The sequence below is a fragment of the Hoplias malabaricus genome, chromosome 10 (genome assembly GCF_029633855.1).
Source record: "Hoplias malabaricus isolate fHopMal1 chromosome 10, fHopMal1.hap1, whole genome shotgun sequence".
NCBI classification, from domain to species: Eukaryota; Metazoa; Chordata; class Actinopteri; order Characiformes; family Erythrinidae; genus Hoplias; species Hoplias malabaricus.
The window spans coordinates 38,405,092-38,427,010 of NC_089809.1; the positions used below are offsets into that span (position 1 = coordinate 38,405,092).

General features: G+C 44.4%; 2 protein-coding genes across 4 annotated transcripts in view; one reads left to right on the top strand and one right to left on the bottom strand.

Moving 5' to 3' along the window:
* Window positions 1-15,185, top strand: part of srcin1b (SRC kinase signaling inhibitor 1b) — a 106,471-nt gene extending 91,286 nt beyond the window's left edge. For all 3 annotated transcript variants that reach the window (XM_066682658.1, XM_066682659.1, XM_066682660.1), the window contains one exon: window positions 3,257-15,185. In XM_066682658.1, the coding sequence (XP_066538755.1) occupies window positions 3,257-3,415 (159 nt within the window). In that variant the 3' untranslated portion in view covers window positions 3,416-15,185. The remainder of the gene's footprint in view (window positions 1-3,256) is intronic.
* A 606-nt stretch (window positions 15,186-15,791) lies between these two features.
* fmnl1b (formin-like 1b) overlaps window positions 15,792-21,919 on the bottom strand; it is a 59,451-nt gene continuing 53,323 nt past the window's right edge. Inside the window, exons 25-27 of the mRNA XM_066683363.1 lie at window positions 21,549-21,659; window positions 20,299-20,413; window positions 15,792-16,325 (exon numbers count right to left, since the gene is read on the bottom strand). Of these exons, the coding sequence (XP_066539460.1) occupies window positions 16,225-16,325; window positions 20,299-20,413; window positions 21,549-21,659 (327 nt within the window). The 3' untranslated portion in view covers window positions 15,792-16,224. The remainder of the gene's footprint in view (window positions 16,326-20,298; window positions 20,414-21,548; window positions 21,660-21,919) is intronic.

The following is a 21,919-nucleotide window of genomic DNA, read 5'->3' on the forward strand; positions in this document are numbered from 1 at the left end:
GTATTTTATTACTATTATACTGTCCAACCCTAAGCTAATCCTCGCCTCGTTTGCAGGAGTTAGTGATTATCACTAACTCACCAGTTAAATTCTATAGTCTATTTTATGAAGCATGATATTCTGAATGAATGAGGGGTCTGTCAAAAGGTGCCAAGTGTTTCCAGGAAAAATCCATCAATGCTTAATGAGCCGGTATTTGTAACGGCTATAAGCTTATGTTAATAATTGTAATGGACAATGAAGGTCAAATGAAAGTGCTCCGATGTACCTAATGGCTAAAGGCCTGTTTGTTTTTTACTTAAGACGATCAAACTATGGCTTACGGTTGCTTAGGATACATAGGCAATGCTTACAGTGTGTTTACATTACAGTGGAGAAGATTTGTTATTAGAGCATGGAACTAGCCCAGAACATTGTCCACCAACCCACACACAGTGAAACAAGACCCGCACAGTCAGTGTTCTGTGCGCTGCCGAAGTCAGATAACATGGGATACGTGTCGTTCTGATTCTGCTCCGCTTCTGACGTCAAGTGCAGAGACCCGTTAGAATCGCCCCGTTCCTTCGACTGAATCGGTCCAATCAAAGCACTGGACCCACGTTTGTGTGAGAGCACAACGTTGAGGTTAAACTCAGCAAAACAGACACAACGAGTGCGGAGAAATAAGAGCACTGAGTAAAAGCAGAGAAGAAAGAGAACAGAGTGAAAACGGCTAAAAACCAGAGCTTCTGCTCCTCGCTCCTCACTGCTGTGCGCTCGGGGTCGGGGTGAACAGCGAGCGGCTCATTATCATTTAAAGGAACAGGTGCTGAAAGCGGGCGTTCTGAACAGGGGCTGTTTACACAGGGGGAGAGCACTGCTGTGAGGTTTGGGCCAAAGCAGGTCACAGTCGTTTCATTAAGAAACAGAACTGTGTAACAGTTCTGTTTAGCAATATACACACACATTGTTTGTGAGCAGTGATGGTTATGTAACAGATATCTTTACACTAAAGCTTTAGTGATAGCTATAAAGCGTCAGGGTTTTTTTTTTCTCTCTGCTTCTGTGTAAATGCTCCCTACAGCTTTAATGCACTCCACATTAAAAAGGGTTGTGTTTTCTTGCTGTAAATAGAGTTATACTTTGATTTTACGGTTATGATTTTAGATAAAACCAGATTGATAAGCAGATGGTGTGAGCTCCAGACCATGGAATTTAAATTTTAAAGCAACACTAGGTATTAATTTACATTCAAATTACAGCTTCAAAGTCTTTGAGATGATCCACCAAGCTGCAACAGGGAGAAAAGCACCTCTGTCAGTGCTACTCCAGGCCCAGCATTGTAGAAACATCACTATGTATCATTTAGATGAAGGGTTGGAAACTATCCCCTCGCTCACCTTTGATTTCAGGGCAGTGCTGTAAAAGTGAACTCTTCCACCAAAGGGGGAGCCCAGGAGCAAAAATACCCAATCTTACCTAGTGCTGTTTTAAGGATTAAACTTAGTCTTAGTCAGAAATGTCACTGACATGTCTCCATCCAGAACCGGTTTAGTCCATGTGTTTGTTTATTCTGGGTTGGGGAGGCTGGGGCTGTTCATCTCAGTGAGTTTCCGTGGCGTTCCCGTGCGCCGGGGTGAATCACAGGACGTCGGTGTAAGTGTTTAGACAGCTCATGAGTGGCCGTGCGGCGCAAAGTGTGTGCTTTCCATTGTTCAGAGGAAGTAGTAATATGCTGCTGTGAGCTCCCCCAGAGTGTCTGTCATAACAGAAGAGTGTGTGTGTGAGAGAGAGAGAGAGGGATAAGTATATAGCTGTCGGTTTTAGCACACAAACAAACACACACACACTACTCGGCATGCTCTTCTTTACACTCTCTCTGCTGCTTCAGATCTTCCAATGACTCTCTTTGTGTTTCCCCTGGTTACCTTTACTCTGTCTTTCAGCCGTGCACAGGTCTGTCACAGTAATCACATTATTGATTAATCTTATAATAAATGGATAATTCCTCAATCATTTTTGCTGATCTCAATGTTCCTGGTTGTGTTTACTGATGTGATCAAAGAAGTTTAAAGCATTTTTGTGTAATTTTTAGTGTGTAATTGTAATTGAGAATTCAAATATTCTCTGCTCTGTTGTAATTTTATTGTACCAGGATTGAATTGTTCCTGATGGAGCTCATAACGAATGTAGCGTCCAATAAATTCCTTCATTTTTAGGTTATTTTTTATCATACTGGTATAGAATTTTTCTATTTAATATTTCACAACATTCATCACTTATCCAGTTCAGGGTCGTGGTGGGTCCGGAGTCTACCCGGAATCACTGGGCACAAGGCAGGAACAGACCCTGGAAGTACACACATACACTCACACATTCACTCACATACTCACACCAACACACACTTTTGAGTCTCCAATCCACCTACCAACATGTGTTTTTGGAGCGTGGGAGGAAACCAGAGCACCCGGAGGAAACCCACGCAAACACAGGGAGAACACACCACACTCCTCACAGACAGTCACCCGGAGGAAACCCACGCAGACACAGGGGGAACACACCACACTCCTCACAGACAGTCACCCAGAGGAAACCCATGCAGACACAGGGAGAACACACCACACTCCTCACAGACAGCCACTCGGAGGAAACCCACGCAGACACAGGGAGAACACACCACACTCCTCACAGACAGTCACCCGGAGGAAACCCACGCAGACACAGGGAGAACACACCACACTCTTCACAGACAGCCACTCGGAGGAAACCCACGCAGACACAGGGAGAACACACCACACTCCTCACAGACAGTCACCCGGAGGAAACCCACGCAGACACAGGGAGAACACACCACACTCCTCACAGACAGTCACCCGGAGGAAACCCACGCAGACACAGGGAGAACACACCACACTCCTCACAGACAGTCACCCGGAGGAAACCCACGCAGACACAGGGAGAACACACCACACTCCTCACAGACAGCCACTTGGAGGAAACCCACGCAGACACAGGGAGACCACACCACACTCCTCACAGACAGTCACCCGGAGGAAACCCACGCAGACACAGGGAGAACACACCACACTCCTCACATCACTCACAATCCTTGGAGCTGTGACAGAGACACTACCTGCTGCGCCACTGTGCCACCCCATGATGAATCAGTTAAAGATTGAGAATTGCAGTTACCATAAAATGACAAAAGAGTGGAGAATGTTTGAATGTGAGTGTGATCTAAGTTCTTCTCTCATTCTGGTTCTTCTCTCCCGTGCAGTCTGCAGGAACGCCTCCTGGTTCAGCTAAACTGGCGTCATCCTCCGCCGCGTCCCGTCTCAAGCACCTGCAGCAGAGCAGCCTGGAGAGGAAGACCAGGAAACAGAGAGAAGACTTCCCTAAGCTCCAGCAGGGCCAGCAGCAGGTATTCCACTTCTAACAGCGGCTACGTCTCCCTCTCAGCACCACGGTTAGCCGCTGCCGTCCCTCAACACTCCACCTGAACGTCCCGAACCTCCCGAACAGCTCAGAATGCCTATGCTGCCTGCGTAGCAAGGGCAGCGGCACTAGCTGATGACTATTACCCATGTAGGTCTAGCCTAACATCTGTTTAGCTAGCGGCTAAGTCCCTTTGAGCAGTAATTACTATAGTAGAAGGTACGTGTCACCTACGAAACAGAAGTTGAGTATATCCTGTCCTGGTAGCAGTCGTGCACTGACGCTTCTGTTAGCCGCTGCAGATGGACCCTGTTGCTAACTAGTCTTGCGTCAGCAACCGCCAGCGACCATCGCAGCTGCTCTCCAGATGCTGTGTGTGTGCAACACTGCGACGTCTACCTCTCCGCAGGGGGTCTCAACATGCCCCATCTGTCCATGCTGCCTCATGTTTACTGTCTGCCTCTTGTAGTCTGAAATTCCATTTCTTCCACCCTCCACATTCGTCCAGAAGCAGCGCCGCATGCTAACAACACGTCATTCAGGACCTTTCTCATATCCGCTCACACCCTCAAACACAGGGGGCAGCACCTCGCTGTTCACCGTGTACACTGCCTCGATGTCATCTCCTGGGCTTGTCTCTGATTGCAGCTTGACATTTAGCTTCTGTAAATATGTGCAGCCCTGAAGGCTTGTTTGGCATCTTACCTTTGTTGAAATCAGTTCCCAGGTAAAAAAAAAAAAAAAAAAAGAAATTAAAAAAGCCCTGGTTTGGGGTTGTTTTTTCCACATTTCATTCTGTCTCCTGCAAACACAGCTCTCTCCACTGTTCAGGACAAAACCCCAAATCTCTACAAAGAAATACAGCAGTCTTGAATTCACCATAGTGTCCCGGGTCCTGGGTTCAATCCCCGCCTCAGGTCCCTGTCTGTGAGGAGTGTGTTGTGTTCTCCCTGTGTCTGCGTGGGTGTCCTTCAGATGGACTGGCTCTGTGACACTCTTCACAGGTGTGAGTGACTGGGTGAGTGACTGGGTGAGTGTGAGACAGTGTCCACAGATATGAATGTATAAATAACTCAGTGAGTGTGTGAGTGACTGGATGAGTGTGTGAAACTGCCCACAGGTGTGGGTATGTGAGTGACCGGGTGAGTGTGAGAATGACTGGGTGAGTGCGTGACAGTGTCCACTGTTGAGTGTGTGAGTGACTGGGTGAGTGTGTGAGTGACTGGGTGAGTGTGAGAATGACTGGATGAGTGTGTGAGTGACTGGGTGAGAGTGTGACATTGTCCACTGTTGTGAGTGTGTGAGTGACTGGGTGAGTGTGAGAATGACTGGGTGAGTGTGAGAATGACTGGGTGAGTGTGAGAATGACTGGGTGAGTGTGTGAGTGACTGGGTGAGAGTGTGACATTGTCCACTGTTGTGAGTGTGAGAATGACTGGGTGAGTGTTAGAATGACTGGGTGAGTGTTAGAATGACTGGGTGAGTGTGAGAATGACTGGGTGAGTGTTAGAATGACTGGGTGAGAGTGTGACATTGTCCACTGTTGTGAGTGTGTGAGTGACTGGGTGAGTGTGTGAGAATGACTGGGTGAGTGTGTGAGTGACCGGGTGAGTTCATTGTGTGAAATGTAAGCAGTTTTGCCATAAAATGTTCCGAAGATCAAACGATAGAGCGTGTTACCAACTAAAGAACACAAGAAACGCTTCTGAATTAACTCTAAATACAGGAGACTGTTTAACGAAGCAGAGCAGGAGACCTCAGGGAGAGGAGAAAGGAAAGAACTCTGGAGAGGGAGAGGGAAACGGAAAGAGGCAGCACTCCAGAGTCTCCTGGGAGACTCTTATCTGAGAGGGCAGCTTTGCAGAGTCACGGCTCTTCCCTCAATCCAGCCCAGAGAGAGAGAGAGAGAGAGAGACAGAGTAGGACGAGCATGGAAGCCCTGAGGGAAAGAATGTAAGAATGAAAACATGAAAAGGAGGGAATGAGAGATAAGACAGCGAGGTTCATTCCTCTCCAGTTAACATTTGGGCCGCTCTCTTTCTTTCTATCTCTTGCTCTTTAGCTTGTGCTCTTGCTCCCTTGCTCTCTCTCCTCTCTCTCTCTCCTGCAGGGTTAATCTTTAGGCCATTAGCTAGCCGTAAGCTGCACAGCTAGCCGGCTCACTGCAGTCTGCTGGGCCTGGTTATTCCCCCATTACTGATCCAAGGACAGACTGACACTCGGAGAATGAACAGGAACGTGTTTTGCGGTTAGTGAAGTGATGAGGAAGCTCAGATCCTTTCAGAGGATAAATCTGTGGATGTGGCACTAGGGAATTTCAGAAGAAAGGTAGACACGGTAGTGGAGTAGGTGATGGCAATGGCTTATCGTCCTGTAGTGGATGGTAGCAGCATCTGTGTTGATTTCTGCTGTGGGACCTGTAGAAGTGATCAGGGATGTTAAGGTGGACTTGAACAGAGCAAGACGATGGTAAACGAGAGCGCTCCTTCTGCCGATCTGTCTATCACGTTCCGCTTGGCCAGTTAGATTAACACCGTCAAAGCGCTGCTGCTGAAGATTTCCAGAGACAGGGTGGACTTACATGAACAGATGAGGAGGATTATGAAAGGTGGCAGCTGCCCAGAGTTCATCCTCTGTCTTTCTCCCATGTGACTACAGTCTGATTAGTGTTTTCTAGCAGTGAATCTGGGATGTTTACAAGTATCTGACCTATTATGCATTATAATATCACATTAAATACGAAGTCACACGTTACAGAGACACAAGGCTGCAGTCACACCGCAGGTGAAAGTGACCCACATCTGACTGTATCGTCTGAGAGGTCCCACTGTGTTTTTAATGTGGCATGTATCTGATAAGTCTGAACTGTTCCCACTTCAGCTGAGCAGAGGGAAATGTCCAAAGCGGTCTTCCATCTGCTTTTCTTGCTCCTTTCCCATCTTCAGAACTAGGCTCAAATCCTTTTCTTGTGAATGCACTATATAACTTATTATTATAAACCGTGTTTGAACAAACATGGATCAAGCTGAGGAGTCCATGATGTCCAGAAATATGATTTCCTCTTTCCCCTCTGACAGCAGATTCACAGCGATACACAGACATCTCCAGATAAAACTCGCTATGAGGGGCAAGGACCAAGCTGGGAAAAAGTGACAGTGTTTTACGTGTTTCTTTCCTGGCTGTAACTGCAAATGGTCACAAACGGCATAGATGCACTGATTCAAACAGGAACATGAATTGGATTCAAGAGCCTCTTACAAACACGGGGTCTCCTAAGAGGAGGACAGGAGAGCCGGAACAATGCACATATTCAAGCAGAATTTATACAGACATGACGATATAAAATTGATTCAGACGTGCTGAGAACAGTTGAAGTACACGCAGGCGCTGCACTGAACAAAATCTAGGGCACTGAGCTGTCACTCAAAACCTCAATAGCCAATGGGGACAAACGCCTGCGCGAGAGGCTTGTGTCAGAACTGCAGAGAGAAAGTCAGGCAGCGCGAGAGCTGCATTACACAGAATTCCTTTGTATAGATTTGTTTAGGTTTAATGCAAAACAATCTTATCCAAAATTGGCCAAATTCCATCATGTTTCTGTGTAAAGACCTTGAAGGTAATGTCAATCACAGTTCTATCTGGCTGTTTACATTCCGAAGCTAAGATTCTTTTAAGGTGGAATGGAGAGTTTGAGGAGAATAACGACTGTTGTTTGTTGGTGTCTGAAATGTAAAAGTGAAGTTTCATTCACTGATTAAATTCCTGCAGAAACTTATTTGTAACTTAAGTTGTTTAGCTTTGTAGCGTGGTTGGTAAAGCAGTTAGCCTTTCCCGTGAGTTTTGAAACGTTTCCACCTTAAATGATCCGAAAAAGCAAAAATAAGTTAGTGTTACCCCCTATGGAGCAGAAATAGAGCAACATCCTCATCTCAGTTCATGCTTTTTAGCGTTCGGAGCCTCTCTGTTGTCTAACATACTCCAGAGAGAGAGAGAGAAAGCCTAGCATACTGGAAAGAGACAGGTTTATTTTTCATTTTTTAACAGACACTAGGACTTTGTAAAGACATTAGAGACATGGAGAGCAGGAAATGGCAAGGAAACATCCTCAGAATTCTGTGTTTTTTTATTACAATCCTGAACTACACCATTAAAGCCTTGATCTTCTCATTAGCATAGTGCTAACAGGTCTTTACTGATTCCCATTAGCACTGAGCTAACTGTCACCTAGATTTCCCCAGTCCTGCTCAGAATGGCAGTTGTCTGTGAGCCAGCCGGACGGTCTGGTCACCACGCACAGTGTCCTGTGACCAGCGTGGTCTGCCCCACTGCAGGACGGTGCTGCTACCCATCTGTCAGACAGCTGTTAGAAGCAGACAGCTCCTACTTTGAGCTCAGCCAAAGGTCAGGCTAATTTGGCACGCTAGGAAGCTTTGTGTGCTGCCCCTTTCCCAGCCAAGCATCTTTATCTGGACTCTCAGCTCCAAGATCTACTTGCTGTAAATCTGAGACAACCTGGTCTCACACCTATTCGTGACATAGTCGCATATTTTACATATTTTATGCGACAATATCACGATCAAAAGTGAATGGGCAATTACCACAGAAACCATCATATCCATGCCTGTCATTACCATCCGTAAATATCACCATCTTATTTTTATTTACAGAAAATATAACGTTACTAATTCATTATTTGTTAAAATATTGAAGCAAATAATTGCTAGAGAAATGTTCTTTTCAGTATTAACCTTTTGAAAATTAGTCAAAATAACATTAAGTGAAAGAAATGTTCTCGTTAGAGTTAAAGCTGAAGTAGGACACCAGTAATAAGCATTGCTTAGGAAAAAAATTTATAATAAAATACTTTATGCCTTTGTTGGAATAAGAACTGTTATTCGCATTATGCCTTTTTCTATGTTATGAGTAATGACTGTAATGAGGAAGAGTTGTCGTGTTACTGTCGCATCGTGTTTGGTAATTACAAATTCACTTATGATTGTGATATTGTCGCATAAAATGTCGAAAATATTCGATATAAATTCGATATAAATATTCGACTATGTCACAAATTGCAGTCCCCTATATATGTGACCATATCACAAATAGGTGTGAGACCGAGTTGTCTGAGAACCCCCCCCCCCCCCCCCCCCCCCGAGTAGCTTGGGGGAAAGCCACTGTGGCAATCAGTTTCTGTTCGACTGACCTCACTTCCGACTGATTAGCAGTTGTGGGATTCACTGGATCAGCCAGGAAAACAATTGAACTCATGGAGACTTACACCGATAAACTTAAAACCATACTTGTTATGCACTTGGTGGTGGTGTGTTAGTGTGTGTTGTGCTGGTGCGAGTGGATCAGACACAGCAGTGCTGGTGGAGTTTTTAAACCCCTCGGCGTAACTGCTGCACTGAGAATAGTCCACCGACTAAAAACATCCAGCAGACAGGGTTCATTCTCCTGTATTTCACACCGTCTGTGATTACTTTTTTTCACCACACACATCCAAAACCAGCCACATGCACTCCCTGGAGAATGTATTTTCTTAGCAGTTGCCTTGAGTGAACCAAGGTTTGAAGGGTGCTGTCAGAGATGTTTCTCTGCAGACAGTTGCTGAGGCAGGCTAGCATCTCTGCAATCTTACATCTGAAAACATTCTTTGATCTGATCCCTGATAGTGGAGTTTAGAGCATCACACATCCAAAGCCAAACATCGGAGCACCTCAGAGGAGCAGTTACAGAAAGAAAATATTTGGGGTTTTTTTTGTTTTACTATTTTGTTTTTGGATGAATGCATTGCTAAGTTTTCATTTAGTAAAGAAAAGAACCAGTGCTAGTACTGTGTCATTCTCACACAGTGCCACTGTCCTGGGAGGGGGAGGCCACAATTCAACCACTGTTAAAGGGGATGTCTACGATTGGGGGTAAACACAGTTCTCTGTGGTTGTTCACATTCAGAAGCTCATTTTGTAAGATGGAAATGTACAACAGTTGTTTGTACGAGCTGAAGTGTAACTAACAGTTTTTAAACAGAGGGGCTAAGTGAAGGAATGAAAGAGGATCTGTGAGTGTGTGTGTGTGTGTGTGTGAAAGAGAGAGAGAGCGAGAGAGAGAAAGGGGAGGAAGGATAAGAGATAGAGAGATTTAATACATATTTCTGCATAAATAAAATGTAATCTACCCTCTGAACTCAACAGTAGCGACGCTGTGTTTGTCGCTAAATAAAACCACTACTCAGCTGCGTAAAAAACGAGTGAATTATCAAAGGAAGTTATTGCCAAATTTGGTAACACCATTCATTAGAATTCATATCATTAAAGCCTTAAATTCATGCTTGTGTTAACCCACATTTACCTGTTAATATTGACAGCAGTAGTAAAGTTGCTCATTATTCAAGTCCTGCTGGGTCCTGCTTTGATTCCTAGGTTTGAGTGTGTGTGCAGGAGCTGGAGGAGTGAAATGTAGAAGAGAGTAGTCCTCCAAACACAAGCCTGAAAACCTACCACCTTCCTAAATGCTTCTAACTGCACATCAGAGACAGCGATTATTGTGGTTCATTAAAGATTAACACTGTGCTTTTTCTTCTTCTGTTTCTCCTCACTCACCTCTCCTAACTCGCTTGCTTCATGCTTGCACTCTTTTCCCACTGATTCCTCACTCTTCATTTGCCTGACTGATACACACAGGTTAATCTGGGACAGCGAGTTTGTTTCTAACCCTCCGCAAGACGAGGCAGAAACGTGGCTCGGCACACGCGCGCCTCGTTTCTTGGCCTCTGTCAGAATGCTGTAAGGGGGGTTGTGTTGCGTACTCTCCGTCGGGAAAGAAAAATTCTCCAAGGATCCAAACAATAAATGACTTCATCACACTGGGTCTTCGCGCTCCTGCGCTCCTCAGGCTTAGCTTAACCGCTGACCTCTGCATTCTGACAAACTCTGTCCACGTCTCCCAACTAAGGCATGACCCTCTTTACCAACACAACCAACGTCCATAACCCCTTACTGCCCTGTTACCTCTCTGTGGTCAGTCACAGCCTCTCCCTCTCTGTCTCTGTCTCTCTCTCTTCTCTTCTGGCATGTCGGCTGGCATCATTTTTTTTAGCCAATCACTGTCCTTCACTCTCTCCTCCCCTGAGATCTGATCCTACTTTAGGTGATTATACCAGGCCCGGAGGGGGCAGGAGTCCATGGGGACAATGGACGGCAGTGGACCCTGAGTAGGATACTGAAGCTTGCATGTCTTACAATATGTGTAGTACATTAGGGTAAGTTTAATCAAGGTCCGACTTTTTGCTAAATGTAACAATGTAAGTATCGATATATGTACAATACGATCACATCAAAGGGTAAAACTGGTTCCCAGGCACGTGAACAAAGGGGATTCACACGGAGAGTGGCCAAATGGTGTATGGTGTGGATGAGGATAAAGTAATAATCACATAGCACTTATTAAGAGACCACTATATTCTGCTAGAAATCTCATCGTATAGAAAGTAAAATCTAATTAACGTAATCGATTGTGATAGATATTTAATATGAAATGTGGGATAGAGAGTTTCCTACAGCTACAATCTTTTGTATTTTTATACTTTGGAGCGAGAGGATGTGAAAGCGTTTGTAGAAACCCAGGACAAGTCCATTCGCCCGCCAAGTGAGATGTGTATATCTCTGTCCAGACCCCATTTACACTTGACGGTTTAATGCGTCTTCCCTAATGTTCTGAGCAAATGACGACGTGGAGGTACGTGGGCAGCTTTGCCTAAAGGTTAGTGAAGCAGTCATGGGTCTGAAGGGAACACCACTGTGTCCTCCATCAGTCACTACACTGTCAGAAAAACTGTCACTCTGGTGGTACCCTCTAGGGAACATATACAGCATCTTTAATTAGGGAATATAACTGTACTCTTTATTAACTGTGGATGTTAAAGTTGTGTTGATGTCATTCGCCCCGTTTCATCTCCAGGACTTTTATTGTGTTCTTTTATTCTCCACAGTTGTATAATGAAAGATTACAGAGATCCCCCTCTCCTTCTGGAGAAGAGAATGTAATGAACCTTTAGGGAACACAACTGGACTTAAACACCACTGCTGTAGCTTTAAAGATACACTACACTGTCTGTAGTCTGAAGATACACTACGCTGTTTGTAGCATTAAAGATACACTACACTGTTTGTACCTTTAAAGATACACTACACTGTTTGTACCTTTAAAGATACACTACACTGTTTGTACCTTTAAAGGTACAACTACACTGTTTGTAGCTTTAAAGGTACAACTACACTGTTTGTAGCTTTAAAGGTACAACTACACTGTTTGTAGCTTAAAGATACACTCCACTGTTTGTAGCTTAAAGATACACTCCACTGTTTGTAGCTTTAAAGATACACTCCACTGTTTGTAGCTTTAAAGATACACTACACTGTTTGTAGCTTCAGTGACTGTCATATACCTCTACCATACCTGTTTTTCTGACAGTGTAGAGTGTGATGTAATTTGACTTCTATGTTTAACCCCTTCTGCCCTGGTGGTCTTTAATGCACAGCCCACATTCCATTGCGCAATAAAAGTATGAATTTCAGTTTCAATAAATTATTTCAGTTACAGCCACGTCGATGCTCTTGATTTGAAGGAAAATAGGAGCATTAAGGAACAGTACTTTCTCCTCCCTCAACATCCATGTTTAAAGAGCCCGTGAGCAAGGCACCATATCCCCAACTCTTTTCTGGTTACTGGGATGGTGTCCTCCCACTCCGTGTGTGTGTTTCTCAAGTTCTTGATTGATAAAATGTTCCACATGCATCACGTAAAGACGTCCTGATTCATGTTGACTTTAAGAACCGAGTAAATGTCCACACGGAAAGTGCTGCTATGAACTTGTTTTGGCTCATCTTGGTCTGAAATAAGAGGGAAAGCCTTAAACATTGGTGGTGTGACCCAGTCACAAACGAGCAGAAGACCACCTGGTAATCCATTAATTATTCGAGGTGTCTACAGTCCTTTAAAAGTATCCCAGAGTTGATTTGCATATTGCATGCTGTACAGCAGTCAGATTTCAGTCGGACTAACTGCAGATACCCTCGACCGTGTGGCTGCATCTTACCGGGTTCCAACTCAGATCCAAACCGAGTCAGACGTTCAAGTGTAAATGGGGTCTCATCCTTGGGCTCCATAATTTACACATTATATATATAAATATAAATATATATATTTGAAACATAAGGAGTTTGAGTTACTCACACCACATGACTAACAAATAATTCATTTATTAGACGCTATTTATAGAATTTCCTTTGAGTTGATTTATTGTCTCATGTCTATGTTCAGTTCTCCCATTCATTTCTGTTCAGCTAAAAATACAAAGGTCCACAATGTAGTAGTTTCATGGCCATGTTTTTGTCCTAAGACAATCATAAAGATGTTCCAACATTACATGCAACTTGCTAAGAGGCATCTCCCATCACAGCTCTCCAGTCATTACTGATCCGAGACCAGCCCTGAGTCCACTCGGACTGGTCAGAGTTCACGGGGGTATTGACCAGAGGCAGTTTAATTGCCTATGAAGCTTTTTTTTTTTTTAATTAATGGAGAAATATATATATCTTATTTACTATTGCACTTTGAAAACAGTGTTTTGCTTTGTTGGTTCTGGCCAACAAAGAGGATCAAAGCACATCTTCGAAGCACAGTTCACTTGGCTCATAAAACTCAAACGAGCAAATGTTCTTCACTATCCCTTTATTTTACCAAGCACACACTGTGGGGGTTCATTAAAGTCTTCTGTCGAATGGTTTCAGCTCTGTTCAGGTCTGATACATCATTTCAGCTGTAATTGGCTTCCAGAAATGCCCAATCCCATTTCTCCTCTTGCCTCTACCACTTAGCACTCGCCCTCTCTTTCCCTTAGGGGTGGGTCGGTCTCGGTTCATGTTTGGAGAGAGGGGTGGGGTGAAGTGTGAGGGCGAGTTTAATGTAGATACAGAACGAGCAGAAAACAGCACGGGGACCAGCTGATGTCTCTGTAGTTACCTGTGATATTTCCAGTTCCACCTTAAATGGTGAAGGAATTAAATTCCAGTGCCTGCTGCTACTGCAATATTTAAGGAAATCTGAACAGAAATCTGCAGAATAAGACTCTGAATTTAGCTTCATATCACAGAAGACTGAGGAGAGGGTGATAAGATATGATTGTGGAACTCTTCTGAAGGAATATATCACTCTAAAATAGTCTAGCGGCCCTCATCTGATATCACTGCAGACTGGCTGAGCTGCTGATGTATCACTCTGTTGAAATGTCATCATATTTCCTAGGGGGAGATTTAAAAAACAAACCTTGTTACTAGGGGAAAGAACACACTCAAAACCAGGGGTAGGGGTAAAACTAAGAACTGGGATTGGGCCTAAGAATGTGCTTTTGATTTTGGACTAAACAAAGTAGAGGTGTCCCTCTGTATCTGTGGCTTCCACACTGATAATATTCAGAAAAACCCAAAAAGCAAGCTTTAATTTGCAGCACCACTATGCTGCATCCACATGTAGAATGTGATGTGTAGCGCCCCCTTCTGTGGACTTCTGCCATTTCCCATATCCTCTGTCTCTCTCCAGCTCTTGCTGTTTGAGCTCTGTACCCCTCACCTTTTCTTCATTCCTTCGTTGGTTAGACGTGTGCCGTGGTCCAGCTGCGATGGCTGTGTCTGCACTGAACATGTAGAAACCCCTCCTTAAACATTACAGTATCAATCACCCCCGTTTTTCTTGGTGTTAGGGGTGATCCATGATCTAGAGCTTGTTAACAGTGTATGGGAGAACGTGTGGAGTTCATACACCCATATTATCACATTATATATGAGGAACTTGAGCTTCCACTGACTCGCCAGACGTCAACTTTTTTAAGAATACAAACCAACACCAAAATGGTTTGAATTCCCTGGATGTTGTTCTTAATCTGCCACAAATACAGAGGGCGCACCAGTGTGTGACCAGTCTTCTCCACAGCCTTAGTGTCTAATCCGGGCTTCCCTGAGCAAGTCGTACCACCGTAAGACCTCCCCCAATGTGTGGTTCCTTAAAATAAAGGGTTGCCAAATATTCCAAAATGGAAAGAACTGCTGATCCACAGCTGAGAAAGCACACGTAGAGGCCTCTGAATGAGATCGTGAACGATGGGTGGGGGGGTAAAGTACTGACACACTAACGAGTGCAGAGGACCACGGTGGACGTGTACATAGACTGTGCTCTCACAGTGTACTAATGTAGTGAATTTGTATGTAAGGTTTTTTTTTTAATAAAGAGATGTTAGTGCTAAACTGCATGTACAGTATTCCTGAAAGTCTGCATGCAGAATCAACTCTGTGTAAAATAGATTGAATTCTGTATAAAGGAGATATTTTTTGTTAAAGATAGTTCCATATCTGTGTAGGTGGGTCGGCGAGGCCCGTTCTTCCTGTCGTCTGTAACCGTAACTCGAACCGCGGCTCTGTAACGACGAGCTCATCCGTGTTAAAGAATGTGTGGAGTGTTTACAAAAACCAAGACTTTTTTTTTTTGTGAGAACAATAAAGTGAGAATGCACACTGACCAATATGAATATATCTGTATGAAGAATACTGCTGCTCTTGCGGGGGAAAAAATCGAAATGCTAAACTCTATGTAACAGAGACTGTTGGTTTTGTAAATTCTTGTCCTGTTTTTTGTGAGTATTAAAGTGAGTATCTTGTACTCCAGTCTCGGTGAGTTCTTTGGCTTTGAACGATGTTCACAGATCAGCTGTAACTCTAGCCACAGCCTTATTTCTCTTAGCTCTACTGACCATACAGGAGCACTTTGTAGTTTTGTTGCTCTGTATATTTTTAAGCCCCCTTTCCCCCCTGTTCCTCAGCGCTCAGGACCCCCACAGAGCAGGTGTGATGTGGTGGTGGTGTGTTAGTGTGTGTTGTGCTGGTGTAGAGTGGATCAGACACAGCAGTGCTGCTGGAGATTTTAAACCCCTCAGTGTCTGGACTGAGAACAGTCCACCGACCAAAAACATTCAGCCGACAGCGTCCTGTGTCACTGATGAAGGACTAGAGGACGAGCGACACACACTGTGCAGCGACAGATGAGCTACTGTCTCTGACTTTACATCTACAAGGTGGACAAACGAGGGAGGAGTGTCTCACAGAGTGGACAGAGAGTGGACACAGGGTTTAAAAACTCCAGCAGCACTGCTGTGTCTGATCCACTCTACACCAGCACAACACACACTAACACACCACCACCACGTCAGTGTCACTGCAGCGCTGAGAATGATCCGCCACCACATCACACCTGCTCTGTGGGGGTCCTGAGCGCTGAGGAACGGGGGGAAAGGTTGGGGGGGTTAACAAAGAATGCACAGCAACAGATTGAGTACAGCCTGTAGAACTACAAAGTGTTCCTGTGTGGTCAGTGGAGCTGGGGGAATGAACAGCGAGTGTAGAAATGGGGGTGTTATGGCTGATTGGTGTGATCCTAATGTGTATAACACCCTGCAGAAGTTCCATCCCGTGTTTACAGTGAAGGCCACCCACTGGTGAGTACATTTTCTTTATTAATAAGTCTGTAATAAAACAAAGGCATAAACTTATATGAAAAAATAATTAATTTACACATACACCATTGTATGCATTGGAGCATCACACTCCTGTTTAAATACAGCAAGGGTCTCTCTGCAGCAGGTGGTGACCACTGTTCATCAGACTCTTACCTGGAGCTTCTGGCTGATTGTAGTTTAACAGATAAAACGAGTTACTATTTGTACAGCTTCCATAATAGTATTGCAGTGGTGTGTGTGTGTGTGTTACAGAGAGATATCTGAGGGCATTTGTAGCTGCTGTGATGGCTTCCACTTGGAGCTGCGTCTCCCTCCGTCTGCTCTGACATAAGGCTGGTTTCTTAGACCTGCAATCACACACACACACACAATTATATACAGAGGCCCCAAACATCTGAAAAACATTCATTTAGTTACACAACAACCAAAATATACAATTTCATCTCATCCTTTGCAGGGTCCTGGAGGCTGTGGATTCGAGTCCCGCTCCAGGTGACTGTCTGTGAGGAGTGTGGTGTGTTCTCTCTGTGTCTGCGTGGGTTTCCTATGGGTGACTGTCTGTGAGGAGTGTGGAGTGTTCTCCCTGTGTCTGCGTGAGTTTCCTCCGGGTGACTGTCTGTGAGGAGCATGGTGTGTTCTCCCTGTGTCTGCGTGGGTTTCCTCCGGGTGACTGTCTGTGAGGAGTGTGGTGTGTTCTCCCTGTGTCTGCGTGGGTTTCCTCCGGGTGACTGTCTGTGAGGAGCATGGTGTGTTCTCCCTGTGTCTGCGTGGGTTTCCTCCGGGTGACTGTCTGTGAGGAGTGTGGTGTGTTATCCCTGTGTCTGCGTGGGTTTCCTCCGGGTGACTGTCTGTGAGTGTGGTGTGTTCTCCCTGTGTCTGCGTGGGTTTCCTCTGGGTGCTCCTGTTTCCTCCCACGCTCCAAAAACACACGTTGGTAGGTGGATTGGAGACTCAAAAGTGTTCGTGTGAGTAAATGTGTGAGTGTGTGTGTTGCCCTGTGAAGGACAGACGCCCCCTCCAGGGTGTGTTCCTGCCTTGCGCCCAATAATTCTAGGTAGGCTCCGCACCCACCGCTGCCCTGAACTGGATGAGGGATACAGACAGTGAATGAAAGTAGGGCTGGACGATACGGCCAAAATTTATGTCACAGTATATTTCTTAATTTTGCTCGATATGCGATATTATTATAATATCAATATATACGATATAAAATGCACTAAAAAACCTCCAAGAACAAACAAGAAACATGACATCTCCATCAAGCATCAATCTATTGGCTTTGTCTATCAATATTAATATTTTTAAACTAAATTTAAAATTGAGTGCTGAACTGATGGCGGTGCCCTGTAATAAATGTCAGTCAGTGACAGAGGCTGTAAATTATATGTATTGAAATATTAATATATAGATATTGGTGTTGAATTGTTTTCCTAAACGAATGAATGAATGAATCTCATTCATTAATAAAACCCATGTCCACTTTTGTTGCTTTAGGACGTACCGTGACTTAAAGAACAGAGGAGTGAATTGGGGCTGACAGGTTGCTGTTTTTTTCCCTAGGATTGAGAGGAAAATATTGGGTAGCGGGGGATAAAGGAACAGTGTTTTCTCTTCCCTCAATATCCACAGCTGAGGTGCCAGCTGAACCCCAACTGCGCCCTGGGCACTGAGGTCTCTGGTTGCTGCTCTGTGTGTGTGTTCACAGATGGGTTGAATGCAGAGTGTTGTACTGCCAAGAAAGTGGTTTGTAAAATATAGGCTGTAGGTAAAAGGGGAGTCACAAGGGGGCGCTTCGGTGAAAACTCAGCACTTATATCTCCACATAGTAGGTTTTAATTCAGTAAACCTGATTTACCCGTCTACAAAACAGTAGCCTTATTAAAGTGATTAACACATCAGCCAATCACAGTCAAGTCCTTGAATGCGCTGGTCAGTGACGTGTGCATGGCGTGTGGATGTGGGCTACAGCTGGAGGAGATGTGGTGCTGAGGACCCTGTCGACCCAAAGTGGGCTCCACAGTGACCAGGGGCCAAACGTTTACAGTGAAGACCACCCACTGGTGAGTATGTTTTATTTTCATTATCCATGATTACATTTATAAAATCATGAAGAGTTCAAGTCTATAATTAACATATACACTCTCAGGAGGGTCTGTACAAACATCTCTGTCAGTACGAGCATCACACTGCTGTTAAAATACAGCGAGGGTCTCTCTGCAGCAGGTGGAGACCACTGTTCATCAGACTCGGACACAGAGGTCTTGGCTGATTGTAGTTTAACAGATTAAATGTGTAACTATTTGTACAGCTTCCATAATATCACCCCATTGTACTTTCCAACATGTGTCTGTGAGCTTCTTGTTTGTTTTAAGGCTTTCAGATGTGCCAGCCAATAAAATGATGACCTTGTCACAGCAGATATTCTCCAGTGTGCTGTATATCATCGCTGTCCAATAAAGAACGTGTCTCCATGTTTGTGGAAGTTTAGTTTACTACACAGCAGCTGTTCATTTCACAATGAATGGACCAATAGAAATGCTCCAAAAGTGACTGAATAAAATATTTTTGCTTCCAATAAACATTAAGAAGTTTTTTTTTTTCCTGTAAAGTTATGATGTGACAATGTCAAACACTGATGACACTATCCCAACATAGTAGCAGTAGAACGACATCCACATCACACAGACAAAAGATAGACATGTGATATGAGGAGGAATGCAGTGAAATAGAGAGCATTAAAGAGACAAATCTACCTCCAGCAGAAACAAGAAGACAGAGAAAGAGTGTCTATGAAGGACTCAAGTCACCAAAGCCGGAATCAGAGAGCAGACGAGAGGAGCGCTTCCCCGAACGAGCCGTGAAAGGAACAGCCTTCAAGGCTGAGAGAGAGAGAGAGGAGATGTAGAATCTGTCTGAATTAATAATACCAAACTCCCAGTCTTAGAACAAACAGGAGACAGAAAGCACACAACAGCAAAACAATCACATTGTGTTTTATCTAAACCTTGCAATCTGTTAGTATCTGTACTTTATTAAAATATTCAAACCATAGCCCCGAGTGACGTGGATTAATCAGAGTGGAAGACTACAGGCGCTGGAATCGCTGCACTATCACACAATACTTCCCTGAACTTGTTGATGTTGCCTTTAAGTACAGATCTTTGTACTTTAATTCAAGTCTGTAATGTTATTTCTTACTAATTCAAGGAATAAGGTTTAAAAGACCGTTGCCCCCCCCCCCCCAACGGTGTTGGGAAACTCTAATAGGCGTCTTGCCTGTGACGTACATGGTGGACAACAACTCTAGAAGCTGCACTTAATTTAATGCAAAATGACGAAAAGGTGTGTTGTTTTTGGCTGCAATCATTCAATGTACAGTGGGACATCTGTGAACAAATGGCCCAAAGATCCCAAAATATCCAGAAAATGGACTAAATTTGTCCACTTTAAACGGGCACTTTGGAAAGGACCATCCGCTCACTCCGTTATCTGTAGCTCTTTTCCAACAATATGGGCATGTAAGGACACCAACGAAAGGTGTTCAAGAGCCTCTGTAACATGGAGGTAAACAGGGTAAGGACACTCACTTCGCCTGTTTTAGTTGGTGTTAGTTAACGTTAGCTTGACTTGCTAAACTCGGTGGCTCAGATTATACTCGGCTACGTAGCTGCATTACGGAGGTTTATAGTGTCGGATGAATTCGAGTTTGACTCGGATCACATTTACAAGAATAACGGTACCTCTAAATTTGAGTTTAGCTTATTGCTAGGCTATTGTCATGAATAATGTTGGTTATTTAGCTAGCTAGATACTGTCATAACGGTGTTTTACCGCAGCGTTGTTCAGCTGTTGTCCACCAGTGACGTCACGGTTGCGTTCAAGAATTTCCGTAGCGAGCTCGGGTTTTTCCGTCAATTTAATAAAATTGTCAGTTTTAAAGCAAATTAAGGTGATATTTTCATTTTAATGCATACTTATATATGTCAGTAACTACAATAATGTGAAATATTCATGGAGGTCCATTAAGTGGTGCTTAGCCTTTAAGTTTGATTTGAAGATGATTGTTGCCATTTCAGTCAGGAACTTTTCCCGTCCACATAAAGTGATCACTTCAGAGATATAAAGTGTTTAAAAAACTGTTGAGTAGCTTTTCAGGGTGTGTTCAGAATTTTCACCCATCCACAGCAAGCATGAGGCACATGTTTAAGGGAAGAAAGGCAACAGAAAAGTTGGAAAGTGGACATTAACTGCCCTGAAGTCTAGGTCCCTGAAATCTTTAGGTCCTGCTTGCAGTGATTTGTAGTCTGACCCCAGACTGACCTGTGATGATGTCCTCTATGGCTCCGTCTTTTCCCTCACGCACAAGTGGAGACACCTGTCTTCGCTTCAGTTCAGTGATCAAGTCCACCTGCTGGAGCCGAGTCACACTGGGCATCTACAAACAGACACACACACACACCCATTAAAAGAAATCTGACCACAGGATTGTTATGGTGAGGTAATGGTTTTGCTGGTGAATCATTCTATCATTCTGAACACTGCAGTAAAACCGACATGTTGCTTTTCCACATCTACTTGACTCTACACTGTTTTCCACTTCTCCACCAGGTGAATCAGGTCCTGGTTCTGGAAGCAGGTTCTTGTTTAGTGGCTGTTTTCTCGTGGTTCAGAGCGAGTCGAGTAGGGACTAAACCATGGCGTGTAAACCTTGGGGAGCGCTGATTGTCCAGAGAGAGTCGTCACTCTACGCCACGCAACGCAGACGACCAGCACCAACTCTCCATCTGTAAAATCTCCAGCTGCAGCTTATTCGACTCATGATGGCAGCTCGTAAAATTACACCGTGGTCTTTTGAAGAGGTTCAAACGCTCCTTGGATCAGTGGCCGACGAAAGAATCCAGCGAGAGCTGGATGCTGCAACAAGGACGGAACAGGCAGGGTTTTGAGACGACACCCGATACACCATACAACAGAGTGTGCATGGTGTTTTTGCAAGTGTCTTGCTGGAGCGTTTACACTCAAGTCAGTGTTGCTGCTTGTGCAAGAGAGGTTCACCAGCCTAAAATCCCCAGCCAATAGCTGTGTTCAGTAACTGACCATTTATCAAGGGTCAGACAGCAGCAGTTTCTAACTCAACCCCAGCAAGATGCAGCTACAATATCAGTGTGTGCTTCTGATCAAAGTTATTCTACCTTTCAGCCAGATGAAGGTCTTCCATAAACACTAAACCGCCACAACGTTCAAACCACAGTAAATGAACCATGAGCCACTGCACACCGGGATCTCCCCACAGACCTGAGTCAGTCTTAGTGTGACCCTCAGATCTTTACACTGACCATTTCTCCTCTTTCAACATCAACTTCAAGAACTGACTGTTTACTCACTGCCTGATTTATCCCACCACACCTCAACAGGGGGTGCTGAAACCACTGACAGCTGTTAATGGATTCTGTTTTGTGGCTTATGTTTTACATCATTCTGTATCAACCAGGTACTGAAGCTTCCGGTTGTGCTGTAGACACGATTGTTTAGACGGCGACAAAATATCTTTGAATCTTTAGACCCTCTACCTTGTTTCTGATCTGCTCGTTCTTGGCTGGGTTTAAGCTGAGTGTGTCCTTGCCCTCCTCCCCATCAATGTAGCTGCCTCTCTTCCTCTGCTCGTTTTCTTGCTCAGCCGCCTGGAGAGAGAGTGAGAGAAAGTGAAAGTGGACAGTTTCACACACTCACCCAGTCACTCACACAGTCATTCACACACTCACACAATCACTCACACACTCACCTATGGACAGTTTCACACACTCACCCAGTCACTCACACACTCACCTATGGACAGTCTCACACACTCACACCTGTGGACAGTCTCACACATTCACCCAGTCACTCACACACACTCACACCTGTGAACAGTCTCACACATTCACCCAGTCACTCACACACA